General features: G+C 33.2%; 3 protein-coding genes across 4 annotated transcripts; 2 read left to right on the forward strand and 1 right to left on the reverse strand.

The window, feature by feature from the left end:
* Positions 1-346: 346 nt before the first annotated feature.
* Positions 347-3,601, forward strand: LOC144562602 (uncharacterized). Of its 2 annotated transcripts, XM_078311802.1 has the most exons (11): positions 347-511; positions 607-666; positions 766-817; positions 909-982; positions 1,074-1,204; positions 1,298-1,364; positions 1,519-1,587; positions 1,669-1,784; positions 1,886-2,554; positions 2,650-2,772; positions 3,390-3,601. In XM_078311802.1, the coding sequence occupies exons 1-11, from the start codon at positions 487-489 to the stop codon at positions 3,447-3,449; spliced, it is 1,446 nt and encodes a 481-aa protein (XP_078167928.1). In that variant the 5' UTR covers positions 347-486; the 3' UTR covers positions 3,450-3,601. The 2 variants fall into 2 exon arrangements, with proteins under 2 accessions (XP_078167928.1, XP_078167927.1); XM_078311801.1 differs by having other exon boundaries at positions 348-511; positions 1,519-1,784.
* A 6,004-nt stretch (positions 3,602-9,605) lies between these two features.
* Positions 9,606-12,310, reverse strand: LOC144562606 (uncharacterized). The gene is made up of 8 exons (XM_078311808.1): positions 12,181-12,310; positions 11,780-11,898; positions 11,241-11,323; positions 11,022-11,143; positions 10,775-10,939; positions 10,388-10,475; positions 10,030-10,204; positions 9,606-9,805 (listed from the first exon to the last, which is right to left on the reverse strand). Exons 1-7 carry the CDS (start codon positions 12,191-12,193, stop codon positions 10,030-10,032), a joined length of 765 nt encoding a protein of 254 aa, XP_078167934.1. The 5' UTR covers positions 12,194-12,310; the 3' UTR covers positions 9,606-9,805.
* A 6,441-nt stretch (positions 12,311-18,751) lies between these two features.
* On the forward strand, positions 18,752-23,675 carry LOC144562601 (beta-galactosidase 2-like). Its single transcript, XM_078311800.1, has 18 exons — positions 18,752-19,100; positions 19,197-19,292; positions 19,375-19,487; positions 19,621-19,687; positions 19,791-19,883; positions 20,133-20,276; positions 20,387-20,475; positions 20,564-20,669; positions 20,780-20,867; positions 20,954-21,075; positions 21,171-21,332; positions 21,615-21,784; positions 21,888-21,997; positions 22,117-22,226; positions 22,308-22,418; positions 22,516-22,823; positions 23,069-23,351; positions 23,561-23,675. The coding sequence occupies exons 1-18, from the start codon at positions 18,879-18,881 to the stop codon at positions 23,669-23,671; spliced, it is 2,505 nt and encodes an 834-aa protein (XP_078167926.1). The 5' UTR covers positions 18,752-18,878; the 3' UTR covers positions 23,672-23,675.
* The last annotated feature ends 1,411 nt before the right edge of the window (positions 23,676-25,086 follow it).

A 25,086-nucleotide genomic window follows, 5' to 3' on the forward strand; every position in this document is an offset into this window, starting at 1 on the left:
TGAGTTATTTTACTGGATCCGAACTCCAGTGACACTTTATGGAATTCGTATCCTCTGAGATATCTTAAACTTTGCGTGACTTTATGGAAAATCACAACCGTTTAAATACGTTCTGCACGAATCTCAAAGCACACATAATATTGACCCCTGCATCACCCCCGAATAGACACCGGACACGTCGGTCACGCAAAAGTTGAGATATCTCAGAGGATACGCACTCCACTTCATGTGACGAGGCGGTATTTCACCTGAAAATTCATTTACCAAAAGGGACGCAGTCAGACCTGTTTTGTCGTTTGGCGCTATAGTCTCTAGTCTCCTCGCACATGGCACACAGCCACAAATCCATAACTCAATACCCACCTCTCTCTCTCTCTCTAGATTTGCGAAAATCTTGGCATTGGCTGTCAGGAGCCAATACCCTCTCTCTCGCTTGCTCGCTCTCTGACTCGACTATCTCATAATCTTTCTTGTTCAGAAGCTCAAATGCCAGGAAGCATCCATTTATCAGGTACTTCTCTCTTTCTTAATTGTACCCTTATGCACTGAGCCCAGCTGAATCGATTTAGATAAAAATTAATTAACCTCCCCATGTCAAATTTACAGTAACGGAGTGGATGGAGACCATACCCCGAGGACCAGTCAGCACTCCCCATTCCATAAAAGGTGTGAAAATCATCAGTTTATCACTAATTCGTTTTCATACTTTTTGAGTTTTGCATTTAATTATGATTTGAAGGGTTAAATCATAAATGTTCTGTGCAGTTTCTGTGGGGAAAACTGAGTATCAAAGTGTAGGAAGAGAAGACTTTTCTTTGTGAGTTTTGTGACTCTCCTTAAATTTTGCTAATATGTGAGAAGCAACATGTAAACAAGATAATAGATTAATTGTGATTTATAATTTGCAGCCCAGTAACATCAATTCGTGAAAATCTTGTGATTATGATTTGCGATTCTGAAGGGAATTTGGTGACAAAGCAAGGTAAGTTATGTAAGTTATGGTTTACAAAAAGAAATGTGATTCGAACTTTGTTAACTGATGGAAACATTCTCAATATATTTTTTACTGACAGAAGTAAAGACTATATCAGTTGCTGAAAAAGGAGATGCAGAGGTTGATTTCTCTCTTGAATTTCGAGGGAATATCAAGTTGAGATTGACTTTCGTACTCAATGAAAAAGAGAAGGAGAAAATTCGTGAATTGGTCAGTAATTTTTAATTGTTTTCCATCCATGTTTTTTTTTTCCCCACATTTTTCAAAGGATGATTTGTAATTTGATAAAAGTTTCCATTTCAGAGGAGCTCTGTATTGAAAAGGAAGCATGGAGAGTTAATTAAAGGCACTAATGACATATGTTCTCATGGTATCATAATTTTTGCTTGTCGTTATCACAGATACTAATTTATTTATATTGAGGTTAACTCATTTTAAAGGCACCAATGACATATGTTCAAAAAATTCAGGTTAACTCACTTTACTAATTTTACTTTGTTTCTATTGAATCTGAAATTTCTCAGGGACTTCATTACAACTTGCAAGCAAAGATTATCCCAATCTCAGTAACCAAAAGATGCCAAAAATTTCAAGTGAGTCAAATCCAAATAAAATCGAAAAATATAGACCCTCGAGTATTACTAAAGCAAAAAAAGAAATTTCCTTTTTAATAGTATCTCAGCCGGTGGATGATCTAACTGGGGCTGACAATAATAGAAGCGTACCAAATAGAACCCGAAGTGATAACATAAAAAAAATGATTAGTGCCTTTGAGAGCAATGCCAAGCAGGTCTGAGTTTTCTTTCAGTTCATTAAATTTTGTTAAATGCATGATTATTTCTTATAGTTCTTGATTCTTTTTATTATAATTGTGAGCCAATCTGAGTGCAGAATTCGGGATCACAAATCAGCCCAAGAATAAGGACCCGAGTAAATAAAATTGACTCTCATACTTCAATAGAAAGCATGTCATATGAGAACGAAGATATCAAACAGAGAAGGATTTCTCAAACTCTTATTAGGAGATCATTTTCAGCTGGAGACTTAACAGAGGTTATTTTGCAAAATGACCCCAATTTTGCACAAAAACCTCGCTTTAATGAAACTCTTACATCTGCATCCGATGTGGGTGTTGGAGAGAACACGGAAAATAGGGAAACCAATTTGTTGCAAAGATCTTTAATTAGGAATCAACACAAAGAAGGTGGTTTGTCAAATGAAGTGTTCGATGGTACTCTTATATCTGCATCCCATGAGAGAGTCGGAGTAAACATAAAAAGAATGGAAACAATTTTTTTGCAAAAATCTGTAACCAGGCATCAACGCAAAGACAGTTTGTCAAATGAAGTCTTTGATGGATATATTTTTCGTGCGACAAGTCATTATCGAGACTATGAAGTTTCAAGATGCATAAATGAGTTGTCATGTATAGATAGAGCAAGTTACTTTTTTGAAATTTCTGATACTTTGATGCCACACCGTCTGTGCCTTACTTCTTCACCAAAGAGAGTATGGAACTTCCTTGAGAATTTTATTATAAGATCACCGCACAATGAAAAGGTATCTTGTGTATAATTAAGTTTCATCACAACTAAGGAACGTAAATAATTTGTATGAACAAATTCAAGTATCTCACATGACTATTTTTCAAGCAGATAAAATTGCATGGTGTTGCATTTGATGAGGTACAAGAAGAAATTGGAAGTAGAAGTCAGACTGAGGATCTGCATCGTCAGAAAGTTGGAAGTTCAATTCTGAATGGGTGGTTAATTGAACAGGTTTCTTTTATTTTATTATTGTTGATATATTGTTATTTATAGGATTATCGTATCAGATGACTTGTACAGTACAAAGAGTTCATATTGGTGATGATTCTGATAGGTGACACTATTGGTATTTGGTGCACAATCTTTCTATATGCAAACTATATATAGTTCAGAGAATGAGGTCTTGATGACATAATTCATATATATCCAGCACAATACCTGACTAATCACTAAACAGAATGAGATATGAGTCGTCAGTTTTAATCTGGCACGAACCTCAAAACGGACCTCGATCCTTATTAAAATAGGCACCATATTTACTTTTCGGTTGGCTGGGAGTATTGTACTTAGTCCAGTACCTGAGGGGATACAGACTCATGATAACATGTATATACCAGTTTTTGGTATTGCAGGTGTTGATTCATCATTCTGTGCCAAACTTGCTACGTACTAATTGAAATGCATAACTTTTTGGAGCTGAATTATTTAAAGTGCGTAGCAATCTGTGAATTTTGATTTTTTTTTTTAATTGTATTGGTGACTGGAAAAAGTTTCATCATCAATTTTTCAATATATAATGATTCTCTCTTATTTTCTTTTAATATTATCTTTTATTCTTGTTTTTGCAGGGTGCACGTATTTTTATAGTGATAGTAGCTTGCGGAACCATTATCCTTAATACGAGATAGAGAAATCTATGGAGAAAGATATTGACATTGTTTTGGCTTAATGTAACGCACATACAATTAATAGAGTCAAAACAACACTGCGTATTGCATGAAATCAAAATCAAAACTGTGTTGTCAATATCTTTGCCCGAAATTTACGATTATCTTTGATCGATCCATGAGTTGAAGACTTCTGAACTTTGAAGCTATCCATATGTATACTATATTTGCGGCCATTTTTATTAATATCCCTAAAAAAAAAATCAAAATTTTAAAAATGCCCCTGTCTCCCATTTTTTTTTAAACATGCCCTGACCGCCAGAATTACGGGCGGCCCATTCCTCTAGTGAGGCGCCAGCCCCTGGGGCGCCCCACTAGGCCTGTGAGGCGCCACCCCCCAGGCGCTCCATGGTATTTTTTTTTTATTTTTTTATTTTTTATAGAGATCTTAGTATTTTGATTTGAATAATTTTGTGAAAAAAAAAGTTTTCTTATTTAGAGTGTAGGACAAAAAATAAAATATTTGATATATTTACGAAGTGATGTCGTAAATTTTTATAACTTTAATTTTTTTTTTTTTTTGTGAACTTTGATTTTATTTGTCAGTTGGATATCACAAGTCTAAATATAACACTAATAAGGACTTGGCCTTTATTATGGTTTTTATAATATATGTATAATATACACATATACATATACTAGTATTTTGATTTAAATAATTTTGTGAAGAAAAAGTTTTCTTGTTTAGAGTGTATGCCAAAAAATAAAGCATTTGATATATTTATGAAGTGATGTCGTAACTCTTTATAACTATGATTTTTTATTTTTTATTTTTTCAGTGAACTTTGATTTTATTTGATAGTTGGATATCACAAGTCTAAATATAACACTAATTAAGATTTTTATAATATATGTATAATATACACATATACACATATACATACACACACACACACACACAAACACACACACACATACACACACATACACACATACATATACATATATACATATACATATACAAAGCTACATATATACACATACTATTTTAGTAGCTCTAAACTACTATTTTGAATAAAGACCAAGGCCTTAATTAGTGTTATATTTAGACTTGTGATATCCAACTAACAAATAATATTAGTATACACATACACATACACTTTTGCTTTGGTCCATAATACAATTATAATTTAATATTAGTTAGTAACAAAAAAAGGTAGAAGATTACAATTCATGCAACATATATACATATTGTCTTTTGTACACATGCAATCTCATGTGATAAAACATAACATATACTCCTCTGGATCCAATACAATGTTTGTATAAAAGTTATGTCCTTACCACTTAGTAACCATGCGATCAAGGTTGAGCTCAAATTGCCAAAATGCTTGGTTATGATCTAGTTTGGACCGAAATTTCATACAAACTAAGGCGTATTAGATCCAACATATCAAAAAAAGAGTATGCATGTGATCCATGACATGATGTCTCTTGGTTAAAGATCTCCAACATATTGCATCTCCAAATGACATTCATCAACATATACATGCATACATAATAAAAAATAAAAATTCTCAGTTAAAATTTTCGTTCAAAATTATAAGAAAATATTTATACATAAAATTAATTGAATCTGTATAACTTTTATACGAACCACTGAAAATCAATTTCGTAAAAAAAAATTATTGCATATTATATGAATTTACGACATCACTTCATAAATATATCCAAATGTTTTATTTTTTGGCATACACTCTAATCTTGTTTAGATCAAAATTATTTAAATCAAAATACTAGTATATGTATATGTATATGTGTATGTGTATATGTGTGTGTGTGTGTGTGTGTGTGTGTATGTGTATGTATATGTATATGTATATATTATACATATATTATAAAAACCATAATAAAGCCCAAGTCCTTAATTAGTGTTATATTTAGACTTGTGATATCCAAATGACAAATAAAATCAAAGTTCACTAAAAAAATAAAAATTAAAAAATTAAAGTTATAAAAATTTACGACATCACTTTGTAAATATATTAAATATTTTATTTTTTGGCATACACTATAAATAATAAAACTTTTTTTTCACAAAATTATTCAAATCAAAATACTAAGATCTCAAAAAATAAAAAAAATAAAAGAACCATGGGGCGCCTGGGGGGGTGGCGCCTCACAGGCCTAGTGGGGAGCCTCACTAGAGGAATGGGCCGCCCGTAATTCTGGCGGTCAGGGCATGTTTAAAAAAAAATGGGAGACAGGGGCATTTTTAAAATTTTGATTTTTTTTTAGGGATATTAATAAAAATGGCCGCTATATTTGGAAAGCTTTCTTTAACAAAAGTATAGTTTAAGCTAGAGTATGGTTGTCAAATCACATATTAAAAAGAATAATATATTCATCTCCACACTCTAGTCTTCTCTCTATCTCCGTAACTACAATAGAGGAAGGTTGTACTATGGTCTTCCCTTTTCTAGTTCCGCCGTACTTGTCCTCATGTCAACCTTAATAGGTTTAAATACTTGAGAAATAAGAAATTAATATTTGCAATACTTGCATGCGCAACTTGATATGATGATCTCCCTTTTCTAGTCCTCCAATGGTCTCCGCGTCACTCTTCCTCTAATGAAGTAGTGGGGACCTTGCATTTCTGCATCAACATTCTTATAACAAAAATAGTTGACCTTTGAATGTGTAACTTGATAGATCAAACGCTTGAAGATTAAACTTTGTACAATATATATACATATAAATACTTCAGTGCATAGATGTAAATACTTTTAATGCTTGATATTAATATTTTCAGACGTCATCCAACGTCATATGTAAAAAAATATTAAGTATTGCAGCTCCCCAAATAGTTATGGCAATATTTATATTTTTAGAAACGTGTATGCCCCCCCCCCACACACACACACCCACTGGCGGATCCCTGGATTTGAATTTTTTATTTCGATTCAATACCAATTGTTCAATGTGCCTAATCCTGGTTGGAGTTAATCCGGTTCTTGAACCAATTCCTTGTGAGTTTTGGTCGATTATGTGTATTTTATTTTTTTAGATATATGACACTCTATTCGTAAATAGAATAAAAAAGAATAAGAGAACAAGAAAGATCTGATAGTGGGACCTATTATTACAATTCTAAGGAAATGGACTGGCCGAACTTTTTGTACATTTTATTATTCAATGCTTATATTTCTATTAAATTTTTATTTAAATTTTAACTTCAATTTTCCAATTGCCTAAGAACAGTTCCATTTTGAATTGTGCCAAATGAATTTTTAATTGCATACTAAAAATATTTCAATGTTGTGTTAATCGATTTTATGATTATAACAAATTTTATAATAAACATAGTTATAGGGATTGAGTTGTAATTATGTACTCGACAAATTAATGGGTTTGAACCAAATTACTTATTTGAATCCGATTAGTATCCTACCCTGACATAAATCCTAAATCTACCCCCTGGTCCCCCCCCCCCCCCCCCCCCCATTTAGTTTGAGTGATCCCCAATAGGCATTTATGGTGCAGGAACAGTTTGAGAGATTTGATTGAGAAAATAATTATTTACGTTAAAATACTTTCGTGCATAGGTATAAATACTTTCGTTCATAGGTATTAATATTTTAGAAATTGTGCGGAGACAATACATATCATATAAGGAAATTGTGTGAAAACGGTCCCCCAGGTTAGTTATGAAAATTATGTGTGTGGGAGAAAGGGGAGGTAACACAATTGGTTAGGAAAAAATCATAGAATTGTTGTACTCAAAGGTCGAGAGTTTGATTCCCCTCACGACTCCGCAACTTCTGCGAAGGTTCTCAAAAGAGAAAATTATGCGTGGAGACAGTGCGGAAACTAAAGTACATGAACAATTATTAGCATCCTATTAAAAAGAGTTAATTTTTCATGTAATTTGTTCTTCAATTTATCATTTATCTTTTTATCCTTTATTATATTCAATATACCCGTTAACCTTTTCTTTTCTTTTTTCCTTATTTGCCTACAAAATGAATTATTCATAGTTAATAAGTCATTTAAATCTAGAATAATTATACTAATCCCCCCACCCCTGTCCCCCCATTTATCTCCGCACTCTCTCTCTTCCTTAACTGCCATATATCCCCTCACTTATTTCGCTAAAAATTTCCATTTATCCCCGCATTAAATTAGACTGTCATTTAATACCAATCCCTGCATTAATTATGCTTTCCTCTAATAACAATTTTCGCATTAATTATTCATTTAAAAATAATTCCCGCATTAATTATACTATTATCTAATAACAATCCCCGTTAATAAATGTTTATTTGTTATTTCTGAGAAATATTTATCCATGTAACATAAAGTATTTATCATTATGTCTGAGAGTATTTATCATTGATGTTTACTGTAAGTTGCAATTATGTTTGAGAAATATTTATCTATGTAACATAAAGTATTTATCCATGTAACATAAAGTATTTGTCATTATGCATGAGAGTATTTATCATTATGTCTAAGAATATTTATCATTGATGTTTTACTGTAAGTGCAATTATGTTTGAGAATTATTTATCTATGTAACATAAAATATTTATCCTTGTAACATAGAGTATTTATCCATATAATATAGAGTATTTATCATTATGTCTTAGAGTATTTATCATTGATGTTTTACTGAAAATTGCAATTATGTCTGAGAAGTATTTATCTATGTAACATAAAATATTTATCCATGTAACATAAAGTATTTATCATTATGTGTGAGAAGTATTTATCATTGGGTGAGGGGATTGTTTATTTAATGGTCCCCAGTTATGCGGGGACAATCCAAAAAAAAGGAAATTTTGTGCGGGGATAACTGACAAATATTTATGAGGGGATTGTTTATTTAATGGTCCCCAGTTGTGCGGGGACAATTCAAAAAAAAAGAAATTCTGTGCGGGGACAATTAATGGATTGATTTATTCAGTCATAAATAGAGATCATTGCATAGAGATTAATACTTTGCAAATCCACGATAAATACTTTGATGCTTCAAGTTAAATACTAACAGTTTCTGCGGAGTATTAATGATTTGAGCGGTTCCCCCATGACTTTATTAACAGTTTGTACAGGGTTTTTTACGGAATTGGAACTGCGGGGATTGTTATCAGGATCCTTAAATCTATTATTGTCAAATAATATCCTCATTTTCATCTCGGCCGCCTCCAACTTTTTCCGCCCTATCTGTAGCACTTAGCACATCTAGTCATTTAGTTTTAGTATGAAAACAAGATGGATTTGCTTCACGTTCTTACTAGTTATTGCCTCTCCCTGACAAGTAATTAACATACTAAATTACTAATCTTACTGTTGTTGACGGAACATAATTTGATACTAAATTACTAATCTTACTAATATTAAGATCACCTCCTTTAACTTTTTTTTTTGCTCATATCTTAATTCTCTGCCTGAGTCTATAACCTCAATCCCTTCCTTTAGCTTCCTTAGCTATCACTCAACGGATTAGGATTAAGACAACCAGACATCGGTTTCTTAAACCACCTTAAGACTTAATCCTAGTGTGAATTAAGAGGTGTTGCTGAACCATTTGAGCAATGTTTTTACTCATGGATCTAACTACTGCTTCAGTGTTTCCGTCTAGTAGATCTGGCAACTAATCTTCGATTTGTCTTGACTGCGGGTTCGACTGAGGGTGCTATGAATTCGTTCAACTCATGTAGTATCTACTATAGCTATACACGAATAAGGTATGTGTTTTTATAGTTGTTGCCGATGACAATGATACTAAGATGTTGTCTCCTTCCTATCTCCTTCTTCTCTTGCTTCCAAGCTTCTTTTTTGGCTTCCACACTGACGGCTCTCTCTCTGAGAACTAATCTGGTTGATTTAGTTTCCGATCCAATTTGATTCAGTGCCTTCTCGACTGCTCATTCCTCTGAGCGATGACTAACTAGTTCGATTGATTCAGTTCCCAGTTAGATTTGATTAAGTTTTGTGATACGACGTAGTCAGCTAGAAGAAACAAGACAAATATACGCACAGAGGAAACAATCACTAGACTCTTATCATTACAATCAAGCAATGATATTTTTTATTTGTTTTATAGATGAATGTTTTCACAGACACTCATTGTCTAATATCCTAGCTTGTAACTCTTTAAATCAATATTTTAACCAAAAAAAAAAAAAAAGATTTTTATTACTTGTTTGAATCTCGTCCCAAATTCTGTTACACATACATAAACTATTGAGCTACATTAACCACAATAGGTACAATAGAGCACATATGGTATTAATACAAGCAGAGACACTACAATGGCTCTCAAATACAAACCTTATTAGGCAACATATATTTTGTAAAGCAGTCTCATCTTCCACCTGCAACCAGAGTAAGAATTGTCTAATTGTTATAATTTACTTTTCTTCTTTTTAATTATCTCCTAATGCTATATAATGTTACATTAATATTCATATTGGCCTTGTTCTAGCTTCTAAGCACCGACTTTAACTATGTTCCATTGAATCATATAAAAAACTTTGGCATTTCAATTTTTATTTTGTGGTCATAAAGGAATCCATAATACTGTCCGCTTCAATAGTACCTAGAAAGAGGTTATGAAATCAACGACAGCTGAAGCCAGCTCGGCTTGGTGGGAAGTATAGCAATGGTTGGCTCCATTTATAATATGCAGCTTGTGATTAGCAATAATTTTTGCGAATTCATAAGCATCCTGTACAGGTATAGTTTCATCTTCTGTTCCATGAACCGTTAGAACCCTAGCTCATTTATACAAAAGAAACAGAAGACATAAAATAATGAGATGAAGCGGAATTTGAGGCAATTGAGAGGGTCTTTAGTAAACAGCAAGAATACAATACGACAGAAAATATTGCATGTAATCTGTTTGTAATATGATGCTCTTTTTAGATAAAAGAAAAGGTTTAGATAATATGACAGACCTGCATTCTTCTTGAATTTTTTTAACTTCCTCTAGCATATTGATATTTAGCCTATCCATTAAGCTATCTCTAGTTATTCGGTATGTTCCTGTATTTGAGAAAAATTAAAAGAAAAGAAGAATATGTAACACTAAAATGCAAACTTTTGGATCAGCATGGAAGGTTTTATTTGTCATATCAAAGAAAAAATTCGAGTACAACCTACTGAATGTGAAATGTGATTTACTTAGTGCTGGTACTGGTAAGCATTACTGGTATGGTACAAATTCTGACGAGCAATATGTCATGTCTTCTTGTCAAAAATATAATGTTTAATGCTCAAGAAATAACATTCAAATACTTATTTGTATGCACCCGTACAATACATGACCAACATTATATTATTACCTTTTGTGTCCTCCACATCAATAAATCCATCCTTCTCAATTTTTTGCAGTAACTCCTCTCCAAATCTTTCTTTGATACCAACTCTCAAGTCAAACCTACCTGACAAATTGAGAACCATTTTGACATCATCATACGTGGATGCATAAAGAAGCACAACATCTCCACCTAGAAAGCAAAGCTTGATCCAATCAAAATCATAATAAAATGATGAATCAAGAACAAACTTATTCAAATACTAAATATAAACCTTTGCTGTGACCAACAATTGCAATTACATCATGATTTTTCTGAGAAATATCTGACACAACAGAATGCAAATCATCAGCTTCTCTCCTGTAGTTGCCAAACTCAAATTGTCCCTCGCTTTCTCTAAAAAGCATAAATAATGAAAGAAAGTTATTTTTGAAAACACCCTCGTTTTATGGTAAGCATAAGTGTGATTACTTTATAAAAAATTGAAATTTACCCATTTCCAGCAAAGTCAAAACGAAAGGTACTAATTCCTTTCTTAGTAATTGCTGCTGCAAGGTTGAGCATTATAACATCATCCTAAAAGTAGAAAAACAAAAAAATTATACAAAACAAAATAAGAGAGAGAGAGAGAGGTACAGCATTTCTAAGAATAGAAGAGCCATAAATGCAAATGTAATCCCTGCAACTAGAAGTACTATTTGAGATTTATATTTGAAAAATGCAGTTCCTGCAACTAGTCTTAAAATTTGTGGCATTAAAACCCTCCTCATTGAACAATTTCAAAAATAGTTATTTGAGATTTAATTTTATTAGCACTGATTTGGCACCACGACCATGGGCAATGGATTCCTCTTCATGGTCTACAAGTAAATACAATATTTTCCATATTTATTAGTGGGGTAAATGGGAAATTTTGTTCGTCAAGACCAAGTATTATAACAAGCACTATAATGACGATGCCACCAAAAATGCATATAAACCAAAAAAAATTAACCCTAGTTTAAGCAAATTCCATTAGTCAGTACTCAGTACCTTATTAGACCTGAAACCATGAGAAAGGATCACAACCCCCTTAGAACCAGTATTGTGCAACACGCCAACAAGCTTCTCTCCATGTTTGTTTGTTATTTCAAGCCTTTCTTCTGATATGTCTGTTTCATTTCACAGGGAAGAACAAAATAACTCGTTGGTATTGAGAAAGGATGCATCCGTGACAATTTCAATAGCAAAATTTGTTCAGATCTTCTCAGTTAAAATGCTAAATTGGTGATTACAATTTCAGTATTCCAGTTTAATTATATTAGCAGGAATCAGTACCCTTAAGCCGAGCTAAGTTCCAGTTCAGAAAAACGAAAGCAAACGACAATCGATTGGTTCATAGAACAAATATGAAGATCTAGCGATTAACTGGCTATTAAGAGGTGAAAACTCACTCGAGGAATCCATTTTTAGATGATAAACACTCGATGCTTCCACTTTCGGGCGAGAGCAAAAGATCTCAGCTTTTCTCCAATAACTTTAAAATGTGGAAAAGAGGAAGAAAGAGATGTTTTCGAATAGGATAAAAATCGAGGAGGAATTTAACATATATTCCTACAAATTTCGAAATTACGTATTCCTCCTTCTAAACTTCATAATATTACAATCAATTATTGAGTGATGCTTCTATGGACATAAGGACCTATTTGTAAAATGAACATATTTTTATTTTCAAAGTTCAAAAAGTCGATCCGAACCGTTCATCTTCTTCTCCATATTAATATGTGCTTGGAAACCAAATTTTACATTTTTCTCAATTTTTTTACTATTTATTAAGATGGGTACAAAAAATATCAAATTCAGACCATTGAATTTTGTACCCATCTTAATAAATAGTAAAAAAATTCAGAAAAATATAAAATTTGGTCTCCAAGCACATATTAATATGGAGAACAAGATGAACGGTTCGGATCGACTTTTTGAACTTTGAAAATAAAAATATGTTCATTTTACAAATAGGTCCTTATGTCCACAGAAGCCTTTGCCTCAATTATTTATTTTTTAAAATTCTAAAACTTACAAATTTACTCAATTATTTTAACTAAAACATATTAGATTTATAATTTTTTATTTTATTCTTTATTAAAAAATAACAAATACATATAACCTGTGGAACTAGGGCTGCAAACAAATCAAACCAAATCGAACTTACTCTAGTTTGAATTTGAGTTTGAATAAATTCGAACCGAACTCGTTTGATTTGTTTCAAATTGAACTAATTTCGAATCAAATTAATTGTGAACTACAAATTCTTCGAAATGAAGTCAATCGAATTACGAACTACAATTCTTTTTGACAGCCCTAATTATACCAGTAGTTTATGCATTAGTTTTCTTCTCCCAGAACAAAATTCACACTGTTTCCTTTTACCTTTCACGAATTCACACTGATAGATTATGGGCTAACTCAAGATTCTCTTACCTTTTACGCTGCTGGATTGATTAAAATCACAGCATGAACCTGATAAAATGGAACTTATTCTATTGTTAATTTGTTATGCTGGTGAAACCTTTTTCTATTATAAGTTACCATTGTATGAATAATTTTGAGCTCTGATATAAGTTTGGTTCCTGTGTTATTAAAGATTGATAGTTGAATCCATTAGTTGCATTATTTGAGATTTGAACCTAAATAGTTCACAAATCAATTTCGAACGAATTATATTCAGTTTGAGTTTGATTTTAAATAAAATTCGAACCGAACTGGTTTGATTTGATTCAGATTGAACTAATTTCAAATTGAATTAATTGCAAATTTTTTCCGAATCAAACTCAAATCGAATCACGAACTACGAACTTTTTGTACCGCCTTATGTAGAACCACAGGTGACAATAGGAAAAGCAAGACAGTGCTGACAATCTATTCAGCTGGGCTGTTTTGTCCATTAAAAGACCTAATTAATGGCCCAACCAGCGAAGCATCATAGGCTGTGAAGAGAAGTCAAATGAACACAAAAAGACCCAATAAAAGAAAACAGCAACGAATTTGGATCTGAGGTTCTTAATGGGCTTATCTATTTTTGCAATGTTTGTAAATGTCACTAGAAATCAAAATTGTGAAGAGCTAAGAATGTAGATAAAATAAACCCATGTGATCAATGAAATAGCACTATGTATCAGTGTTGTAAAAAAAAGTTCGTTTAGGCTGATTAATTGATCGATTAGTTGTTAGTGGTGATCAAACCGTCATAGATTTTTCTAATTAGTCAGCCGATTATTTCCAATTATGACCGATTATTTCTGATTATTCTCGATTAATCGCTTGGCAGTATCCTGTCCGTCCGACTACCGCATACAGTTATTTACAACACTGCCATGTATCGCATACAGTTATTTACAACACTGCCATGTATAGACGCCGTATTCTCCACATCCATATATGTGGCTAAACGCTAACTAACCTCTATCTTATATTAAACAACAACAAAAAAAGAATCTTTATGTTATTTTAAAAAAGGAGAAGGTCGCCTACTCAATTTTAAGGATTGATTGTCAGATAAATAATTTCGTTCACACGGAGAGTCAATGTCGAGATTATGCAAATTTGACAACCATTTCACGCTTTCGATCATATACCCATAGGCCATATCAGTAGAGGGGCCCAATTGCCCATCTCCTTGTGTTAATTAATGGATAGAACTTACAAATTATTCCATTAATCTTCGTGCGGAAACGGATCTTGCAAGTGTAGCAGTATCACTGGTTCTGCAAGGAATCACAAGCCAAAGCCAGAAGCCCTGCATTTTTCACGACCTAAGACCTTCAAGTATTAACAGAGTGCTTCTTGGTGCTCTCTATCTTTTCTCTCTATTTTTGGCAGTCATTATTCATACGTTTTTCTTCTGATTAAATGAGAGAGATATATATGGATGGTTTATATAAAATCAATGAATTCATTCATAAAGGGTCTGCACCTCTTCATAAAGGTTCAGCACCTCTTCATAACGGGTCACAGTTTTGGATTCAGGTTTTCCATAACGGGCATACCATTCAATAAATCCAACACCTTGCAACAACTTGTATAATATGTTGGTTATACACTTGTCCTCTCCTGCAACACGAGTGACATGATTTGCGCACTGCGCTTTGATGCTATATTATTATGTACTGCTAGGGCTGTATCCATAACTCGAGCTAACTCGGCTCGTTATCTCCATTCTTATATTATACATGTAGTTGTTCTAATTTGTTAACGGCTAAGATTGAAAGATGGATTTTAGAATTGAATATCAGCCCTCCAATCACATAATATGTTTTCTTTTGATTAAATACATCTATTTTATGTGCAGAAGTCTAAATTTAGTTAAAAACATACTCGCCACAGATACTGCTACATGATTTGTCACAATTAAAATTAAATGAATCCTTAGCTATCCGTTTCATTTTTTCTTCTTACAGCTATCTATAATTCTTGCAATTAAATTATTTCCTTATTTTTCTGTTTTCTCTATTTCATTTTTCTTCTTCCTCTATAGTTTTGACAATGAAAATAAAAACAATAATATCTTTCTGAATTTTATTTAGGACTACTATATCTTTGTGAATAGATGAATATCAGATCTTGTGCTGATGGAAACAATAATATATTTTCGAGCTAGAGAGAAAATGAAGAATATCTAAAACTTTCATGTAGAGAAATAATCTGTAAAGAAATTTTCATTGTTAAAATAATTTTCTTCAAGAATATATATGTAGATAAAATTCTTATTTGAATTATTTAATCATGTCTTTCCCAATTTTGTTTCTTTACATATTATTTCTTCTCTAAATCGTTTAATGATCTGTCTTGCTTTGTAGAGAAAATTATATATTAAATCGCAATGGTACTTCAAAAAGAAAATTCTTATTATATTTGTTTTTTTTTCATTTGTTGTTATTTCTTTTATTGTTATTTATTATTTGAATTTTTATTTTTTTCATTTGTATCTTTTATTTTTATTTAAATATTTTTTTTTTAATTTTGTGTGAATGTCAAACAAAAAGATCTATTTATATTCTATTCAATCTTATAATATATAACTGTTGCAACGCAGAGACATGATACTGGTATTTTGTAATCTATCTTGTAAGCTAAACGTTTTGTTTTAATGAAATGCCACCAGGTTTCTTGCCAAAAAAAAAAAAAAACTTCATGCCTAACATTATTTGGTAATAATAAAATTTGAAAAGGTGGGCTGTTCTTTGGAGTCATAATTAATTATAGAGAAAGGTGTAGGTCCGATATCCATCGGACCTAGTTTGGTTCTGATGGGCAGATATACCGTCTAATTTACTTTAGAATTTGTGCGCACGAATATTAAAGCAAACACGAAAGTTTTGGCATGAATCCTAAAGCCAATCCGACAGTAAGTGAACCCGTTGGAACCAAAATAGGTCCAATGCCCATCGGACCTACTCCGTTTCCTTAATTATAACCTTCGCTGCATCCGCACAAAGTTGTTAGACCTTATGTGGACAAAAGGTACATATATTTAGTTTACATGCATATTTGGTGCATGTACAACATGGCTTCGTTACTAATTACCAAACTATGATGTTGATAGGGAATTAGTTAATCAATAAGTTGAAGTTTGCACAAAAGTCGAACTTCAAGTCCATATCAAATAAAATTAACGAACCATGACCTACTCTGAGGAAATTGAAACCAAAGCTGGGCTACTTTAGTTGTTAACTCTTTAGTCTTCACCGAACCTAAGATATGAAATAAAACACTACCAAAAACCAACAAAGTAATTAAAGGGGTCAAAGCTCATGCTGTCATGCACCTAAAATCAATTTCTAGTACTTTTTTTCCCCCTCTCTCTCTCTTTTTCTCATCGTGATAAGCAAAATTGTGATATTAAATTAGTTGTTACTATTTGCAATATTAAATCATTGATAACATCAATTAATTGATACTGTTTGCGATATAAAATTAATTGATACTATTAGCGATACTAAATTAATTGTGCTATAATTGCTTGATGTCCGTTTCGTTACAGAGTGAGATATTAATAGGGGTGATTAATGAGCGAGCATGAGCGAGTTAGGGTATGCTCATGCTCGCTCATTAAGTAAATGAGCGAGTTGTTAATGAGCGAGTTTAAATGAGCGGATAAATGAGCGAGTTGTAAATGAGCGAGCTTTTAATGAGCGAGTTATGAGCGGCTCACGAGTTATGACTTATGACTCATAACAAAATTATATAGTGTGCCCACGCATAACAAAATTTGTTAAAAGTCATCGTAATAAAATCCAACAAATTGTTATAATTCATTTAAATGAGTGAGTTGTTATGACTATTACTTGTTTTGGGCTTTTGGCGGAGGTTTTGATTCTGCCGATTTACAAAAAAAAAAAATATGAAACTATGAATATTAGTATATTATACAGGATTAAATGTTACATTGTACTCATTATATTACACATAATTAAATATGAAACTATGCTCACTATCTATCAATTTTAATGAGGCAAGGTTGATGTTATACAGAATTACATAGGATTAAATGTGGCAGGGATTAGGTGTGGCAAATTCTTAATGAGCGAGTTATGAGCGAGTTGGGTCATGCTCATGCTCGCTCATTAAATAAATGAGCGAGTTGTTAATGAGCGAGTTTAAATGAGCGGATAAATGAGCGAGTTTAGATGAGCTTTTAATGAGCGAGTTATGAGCGGCTCACGAGTTATGAGCGATTTACTCACCCCTAGATATTAATGCTCATTAATTCAACCGTATGTAGATGATGAGTGTTACTTGTGTAGAAATATTTGTCTCATATGTTGTATTAAACTCACATTGATTTTTTTTAAACCCATCGAAAGTTCAGATAACTTTATCATTAACTTTAAAACATGCACCAAATTTTATCGTTTATATTAACATAAATTTTGTGCTATATAGAATTCAATTTTAGCTTTATTAATTTTTATGATTTTCATAATAATCAATATAAATAATTGTCAAATTAAATGTGTCCCTTTTCTTTACAACAATAGCTCAAAAAGTATATAAGTAAGAAATATTCACAACTTGAAAAAGCTAAATCATATTTTAATTTGCAACAATAGCTCTGAAAATAAGAAAACTTTTTTTTAGAGACAAACCATCTTCAGGCCAATCTTGATTTTTTCGTTGAGGTCCATGTCGTGATTTTAATCAATCTAACAGCATAAAAGGTAAGAAAATCTTGAACTGATCGATTATCCAAGTGTGAATTCGTAAAAGGTAAAAAGAAACCGTTTGGATTTTGTTCCGCGAGAAGAAAACTAATGCATAAACTACCGATATAACTAGGACTGCACAAAAAAAAAATTGTAGTTCATAATTCGATTGACTTTGATTCGAAAAATGTGTAGTTCATAATTAATTTGATTCGAAATTAGTTCGATTCAAAACAAATCAAACTCAGTTCGATTCGAATCTTATTCAAACTCAAATTAGAATAAGTTCGATTCGGTTTGATTCGTTGCCACCCTTGCTTGAATTGCTTACACCGCTGACAGAGGTGGGCCCACAAAAAGGACCTTCCAAATTTATATTAAAAAAAAACATTTTAGACCAATTAGGAATTCATTGTCAGGGGCATCACTCCACATAAACATACATCTGAGAAAAGTCCATAAAGAATCTCAGATCCTCTCTCTAAAATCGCCCCTTCACATTTCCCCGCCGTGTATTTTATTGGAATTCCTATCCATATTCCGCGTTATAAATCCGTACAGCACAAATTGAACGTCTGAGATTTTTGCAAACTTTTCATCAAAACGCCACCTTTAAATCCCCCGAGTACAACGCGCGATCGGATAACTCAAGCAGTCAAGCACTCTATATATTGACTATTGAACCTTCCCTTCTCCCTTCTCCCCTCTCCCTCTCTCTCTCTCTCTCTCTCTATATATATATCTGTTTACCTATCTCTATATCCATAAATAAAAGGAAAAAAAAAAAAAAAAAACTAACGGTTTGTTTGTCATTTACTACTAAAAAGAGGAACACAGCAACGCAAAAAAGAAAAAAAAAATCTGTATTTACGAATAAAAATATTGAGTGTAGGTAATTAGAAGCGAGGAAAAACAGAAAAAGTTGTTGTTCTTTTTTCATTAATATTTTTATGAGCTCAAGGAAAGATGCACGCGTTGCAAATGGTTGTGATGGAAGAGGAAGGAGGAGGCTCCCGGCAATGGTGATCAGTTTGTTGGTGGCCTTATTAGTGGCCTTGCAGCTTGGCACGGTTGCATCAAAAGTGACGTATGACCACAAAGCAATAGTGATAAATGGACAACGAAGAATTTTGTTCTCTGGATCAATTCACTACCCCAGAAGTACACCCGAGGTATCGATGTGGATTCATTGGTCTGATTTTTATTTGCCTTTTTTCTGTTGATGTTTTACTGATTTCATTTTGTTTGATGCATGTGTTATTGTAAAGATGTGGCCAGATTTGATACAAAAGGCGAAAGATGGCGGCTTGGATGTGATTCAGACTTATGTCTTTTGGAATATGCATGAGCCATCTCCTGGCCAGGTACTAAAATTAATTTCTGAGCCGTTTTCAAAGTATAGGATTGGCGCTTCTTTTAATTATCATCTTTTGGCTGTTGTTGCAGTATTATTTCCAGGACAGGTTTGATCTGGTAGGCTTTATAAAGCTGGTAAAACAAGCCGGATTGTATGTGCACCTCCGCATTGGGCCTTATATCTGTGCTGAATGGAATTTCGGGTAAATTTCGCTATTCTTCTAATTTTGTTGTATTAAAAAATTATATATGCCATTATGATTAGTTATTGTAAAATTTCAAGTTGTTAATTAATGTGATTCTGTAAGAAAGATTAAAATTAAATTTTGATTGCAGGGGGTTTCCTGTTTGGCTAAAGTATGTACCTGGTATCGCGTTCAGAACTGATAACAAGCCTTTCAAGGCAAGCATTTTACAATCTGACCTATTGAATATTCTTAACATATAATCTAATATTTGCATTTCTAATATTTCTGAATTCATGAACTTTTTTTTTTTAATAAAAGGATGCAATGGAATCCTTCACCACAAAAATCGTTGACATGATGAAGGCTGAAAATTTGTTCGAGTCTCAAGGTGGCCCGATAATTATGTCCCAGGTCACATTCATTGCTTAATCCACTAATTATATTTGCTTAAAATCACACACAACATACACAAAGATAATAACATATAGAAATAAGGAATCCAACGGACAAAAGCACAAGGAAGCAATTTGTCTTAGGTATATCTTGGCAAAGATTTTCATTTTGAAAGTAATCGAAACAACATATTCAAATTGACCAAATTGCCCTATGAAGTCTCAGTAATTAAAATTGTAGTTCTAAGAAATTTTGTGTATTGTACAGATAGAGAATGAATTTGGGCCGCTGGAATGGGATCAGGGTGCACCAGCCAAGGCATATGCCTCTTGGGCCGCTAGCATGGCGGTTGGTCTCAATACCGGTGTACCATGGATTATGTGCAAAGAAGATGATGCCCCAGACCCGGTGGTACGTAAATTTCCATTTCCTGTAGTTTATTATTATTTGAATTCATGTAAAATTTAGTTATCCAGGGATATTTTGTTAACTAATTCTTTTGTTGTAATTTTTGGAAACAGATCAACACTTGTAATGGTTTCTACTGTGATTGGTTCTCTCCCAATAAGCCTAACAAGCCTACTATGTGGACTGAGGCCTGGACTGCTTGGTAATTTTTATTTTATTTTAATTTGTATATAGAATTTTATCTTCTATATGGAAAATGTATATTAATCTTCAATTTTGTTAAATTTTAGGTATACTGCATTTGGCTTACCAGTACCGCACAGGCCACCACAGGACATGGCATTTGCAGTTGCCGCTTTTATTCAAAAAGGAGGATCCTTTGTTAACTACTACATGGTTTAAAAAAAAAAAATTGATAAATAAATCATCTAGACCTTGAAACTTAAAAGGCTCAACATTACTTTGTTCAAGTACTAAATGGTTATTTTCCTCATTGGTTTAATTAGTACCATGGAGGAACAAACTTTGGCAGGACATCTGGCGGTCCATTTATAGCAACTAGCTATGACTATGATGCCCCCATTGATGAATATGGTACAGAACATCTATTAATATATATATTTTACATAATTTAGGTTCTTTTATATACTCATTTGATACTTCTTTTTTCACTTTAATAGGTTTGTTAAGACAGCCAAAATATGGTCATTTGAAAGATTTGCACCATGCTGTAAAACAATGCGAACCTGCTATTGTAGCAGCTGGTGACCCTGTAGTGACATCACTTGGCCATAATTTACAGGTACCACTATTAATATCTCAATTTTTTTATTGTATGACGGTAATAAAGTTTTTGTTGCCATTGGCTAATGTATGATTATTTCATCTTTTATACAGTCCTCTGTATTTAAATCAACTTCAGGTTGTGCAGCTTTTCTTGGGAACTTTGACTGGACAGCTCATTTAAATGTGACATTTAATGGAATCCAATATGATCTACCCCCTTGGTCTATTAGCATACTTCCTGATTGCAAAACAGTTGTTTATAACACTGCCAGGGTCAGTTGTATTTTTTCCATTTAAATTTGCTATTATTTCCTTTTGTATGTTCTAATTTCTTCATTTATTCAATATAAAATCCTGTCTCTATTCTGCAATTTACATGTGTGATCCCCGACAAATTGAATTTGCATTTGCCTCAAAATCTCTATTATCCATATGTTCTGTGGAAATTTCTCAAATACTCCATTTTTGTCAAGGTTATAGTCAAGTTCACTTTCAGTTTCTCTTAGGCTTGCAAGACCTTTTAAACTAAACATTAAACCCAATTAATTTAATCAGGTGGCAGCCCAGACATCGCAAATAACGATGAATCCAGTTGAAAGTTTCACATGGCAATCTCACACCGAAGATATAAATGCCAAAGATAAAGGAGCATTCACAAGCAATATGTTGATGGAGCAGCTTAATGTGACCAGAGATAAGACTGATTATCTTTGGTACACCACATAGTAAGTGTACCGTACCAGTATCTCATTAAATGGTCCTTTTTTCACCTCTATTCTTATCTGACCATTTTCTTGTCTTATATATTTTTTTTATTTGTTGTTATAGTGTAAATATTGACCAGAATGAGAAATTTCTATCAAATGGGCAGAATCCTTCTTTGAGTGTAATGTCAGCTGGCCATGCAATGGATGTCTTTGTTAATGGACAATTAGCTGGTTTGTTTTCTGTTTTGTCAGTTAAAACTTTCTTGGGGTTTAATTAGCACAGAATATTTGTCTGTTATTATCTTAAAAATCATTTAGAAGTGAGATATCATATGAATATGTTCTTTTAGGGACAGCATATGGTAGTATCGACAATCCGAAAGTGACATTCAAGGGACAAGTGAAGATGTGGGCGGGTAGTAATACCATTTCCATTCTAAATGCTGCAGTTGGACTTCCGGTAAGTGATTTTACTATCAAGTCTTGCATCTCTACACAATTACAGGTTAGAAGTCTCTAATCCTATTCAACTAATTTATAGAATGTTGGAGAGCATTTTGAGACATGGAATGCCGGCATTCTTGGTCCAGTTACACTTGACGGCCTTAATGAAGGATCACGTGATCTAACATTTCAGAAGTGGACGTTACAGGTTTGTGCCAGATTTAGCCTAGTTTCCGAATTAATCCCCATTTTACTACGTTAGACTCTGAGATTTAACAAACAAAATTTTGTTGTAATAAATGCAGATTGGTCTGAAAGGAGAAGCATTAAGTCTCTATACTCTTGCCGGGAGCTCATCAGTGCAATGGGGAAAAGCATCTCTGAAGCAACCACTGACATGGTACAAGGCACTCTTCAATGCACCAGGTGGCAATGAACCATTGGCTTTGGACATGAGTTCCATGGGAAAAGGTCAGATGTGGATTAATGGACAAAGCATCGGCCGCTACTGGCCTGCTTATAAGGCTGTTGGCGACTGCACAGCTTGTAATTATAAAGGAAATTATAGTGAAAAGGTGTGTCAATCTCAATGTGGTGATTCGTCTCAGAAATGGTATGTCAAAATTTGTTTTCCCTTTCTGGTGATGTTCTGACAATTTTCCTCACTTGCCAAATTTAATTGAAATTTAGCCCTGTTTATCTCTGCAACTAAGCCTTTAAAACATCCACAGGAATAAAATTGAATCTCATCGTACTCAGGGCAATTAATTTCAATGGTTAAAAACCAGGTATTTCAGACATAACCTTAAAGTTTGCTGTTAGTGACACTAGTGTTACAAGAACAAAAATCTATATCAGGTACCATGTGCCTCGATCCTGGTTAAAGCCGACTGGAAACCTTATTGTTGTATTTGAAGAATGGGGAGGCGATCCGACCAGCATTTCTCTGGTCAAGAGAAGTGTTGGAAGTGTTTGTGCTTATGTTGATCACACCCCCCAAGCCAGTGTGCAGTTATCCTGTGATCTGGGAAAGAAAGTTACCGAAATTAAATTCGCAAGCTATGGCACACCAAGCGGCATGTGCGGTAGCTATTCTGAAGGAGCATGTCATGCCCATAAATCTTATGATCCTTTCCAACAGGTAACATTACATAGAAATTGTAAGAATTTTTTTTGTAATTAAGAATAAAACCCATAAATAATTTCTTGCTTATCTGTTGCAGAATGTAGCAACAATTAAACCTTGTCATCGTTTAATTTTAAAAATAAATAATGTTCTAGTGATGGACTCAATTAATAATTTGAAGGAAGCTAACATATTTTAAAAACTCGAAATGCTTACTGTTACAGAGTTGTGTGGGCAAACAATCTTGTGCTGTGAATGTAACCGCAGCGGCCTTTCGTGGAGACCCTTGTCCCGGTACTCTAAAAAGCGTAGCAGTCCAAGTGACTTGCAGCTGAAAAAGCAACTGGAAATTCTACATATTCTATACTGTTGTTCTTTTATGCCTAGAATTTTATACAGCGAGTAAAAATGAAGGTCCATTTTTTCGACCTTTGGAAGAAATGAAGTTTCAGGGACTGTGGCACACTCTGACAGAAGCCGGGAATTAACATTAGTCTATTTTATTTTTCAGTTTATGCAACATTTATTGGCCGTGTGTATATTTTGATTGCAAGGAATCAGCAATTGCACAAGGAATTTTCTTTTTTGATGAATGAGGAAATTAATATTTGCACACCTGTCTGTTTAGTGAATAGTTTACAGCATATTCTATTTGCTTACCATGATTGTATACATTCAAGATGCATGTCAATAGGATGAATCATTAGTGTAAATTTTGCTCAAATTAAAAAAGGTATCCGTTTCCACAAAGATCAATGTGGAAGATAGTGATCTCTTCATTTGTCAATGCTGCCGCAAGGTTAAGCATTGTATTATCATCCTAAAAATAAACTATTTGAATAGTAGAAGAAACTAAATGTAAATGAAGTCACGGCAACAATAATTATAATTTGATGTAATATATATGAATCATGAGGTTTTCATTGAGAACAATCCTATATGAAACCTCCAAATCCACACTGTGGACTAGTGTGGATAAAGTGAAAAGAAATTGCACACCGAAATTGGCTCTGTCACAGAATAGCACGACACACATGTCAATTATTTATCGTGATTGTTTGTGTGCTGTAATCAGTCCTCGGCAAAGAGGGCACGACACAACACAGCAATTTGAGAAAAAAAGAAAAAGTTCGACACGGAACATGGCACATAAAGGTTACAGAACACCAGTCACGATTCGGAACAGACCGTTAAATCTTGATCGGACAATCTAGATTGAAAGAATCTAGAGAAAAAAAATAAAAATAAAACAAAATCGCAGCATGTGTGTTGGGTGGGGTCAACATGTGAATGTTGATACTGGAAGATGCAGATTGAAAAAGTGAAAATTTACAGGGGCAGTTATGAATCTCCGAATATGACATACATATATTTCATATTTTGACTGTACTCAATAATCAGATATCTACGTATGCTGATAAAAAAGTGATCAAACGTGACTAACATTATTCAATCATGACAGGTTTGATCACAACGTGATTTACGTGGTATGACTATTCACGTGCTGTGACTACTAACCATTTTAGTCACAACACGACATGTGACTAAAATCACGTGTAGTTACATCACGTTATGAATTTACAAGTCTCTAGATACCTAATACAATTATACAAGTCACAACGTAATTCATGTGGTATGATTATTTGTGTACTGTAATTACTCATTATTTTAGTCACAACACAACTAAAATCACAACGTAATAATCACATCACATCTATTAAAGACGAATTTACCTCCATTGCATCATTGC

The sequence above is a fragment of the Carex rostrata genome, chromosome 12 (assembly GCF_964058835.1).
Source record: "Carex rostrata chromosome 12, lpCarRost1.2, whole genome shotgun sequence".
Taxonomy (NCBI): Eukaryota; Viridiplantae; Streptophyta; class Magnoliopsida; order Poales; family Cyperaceae; genus Carex; species Carex rostrata.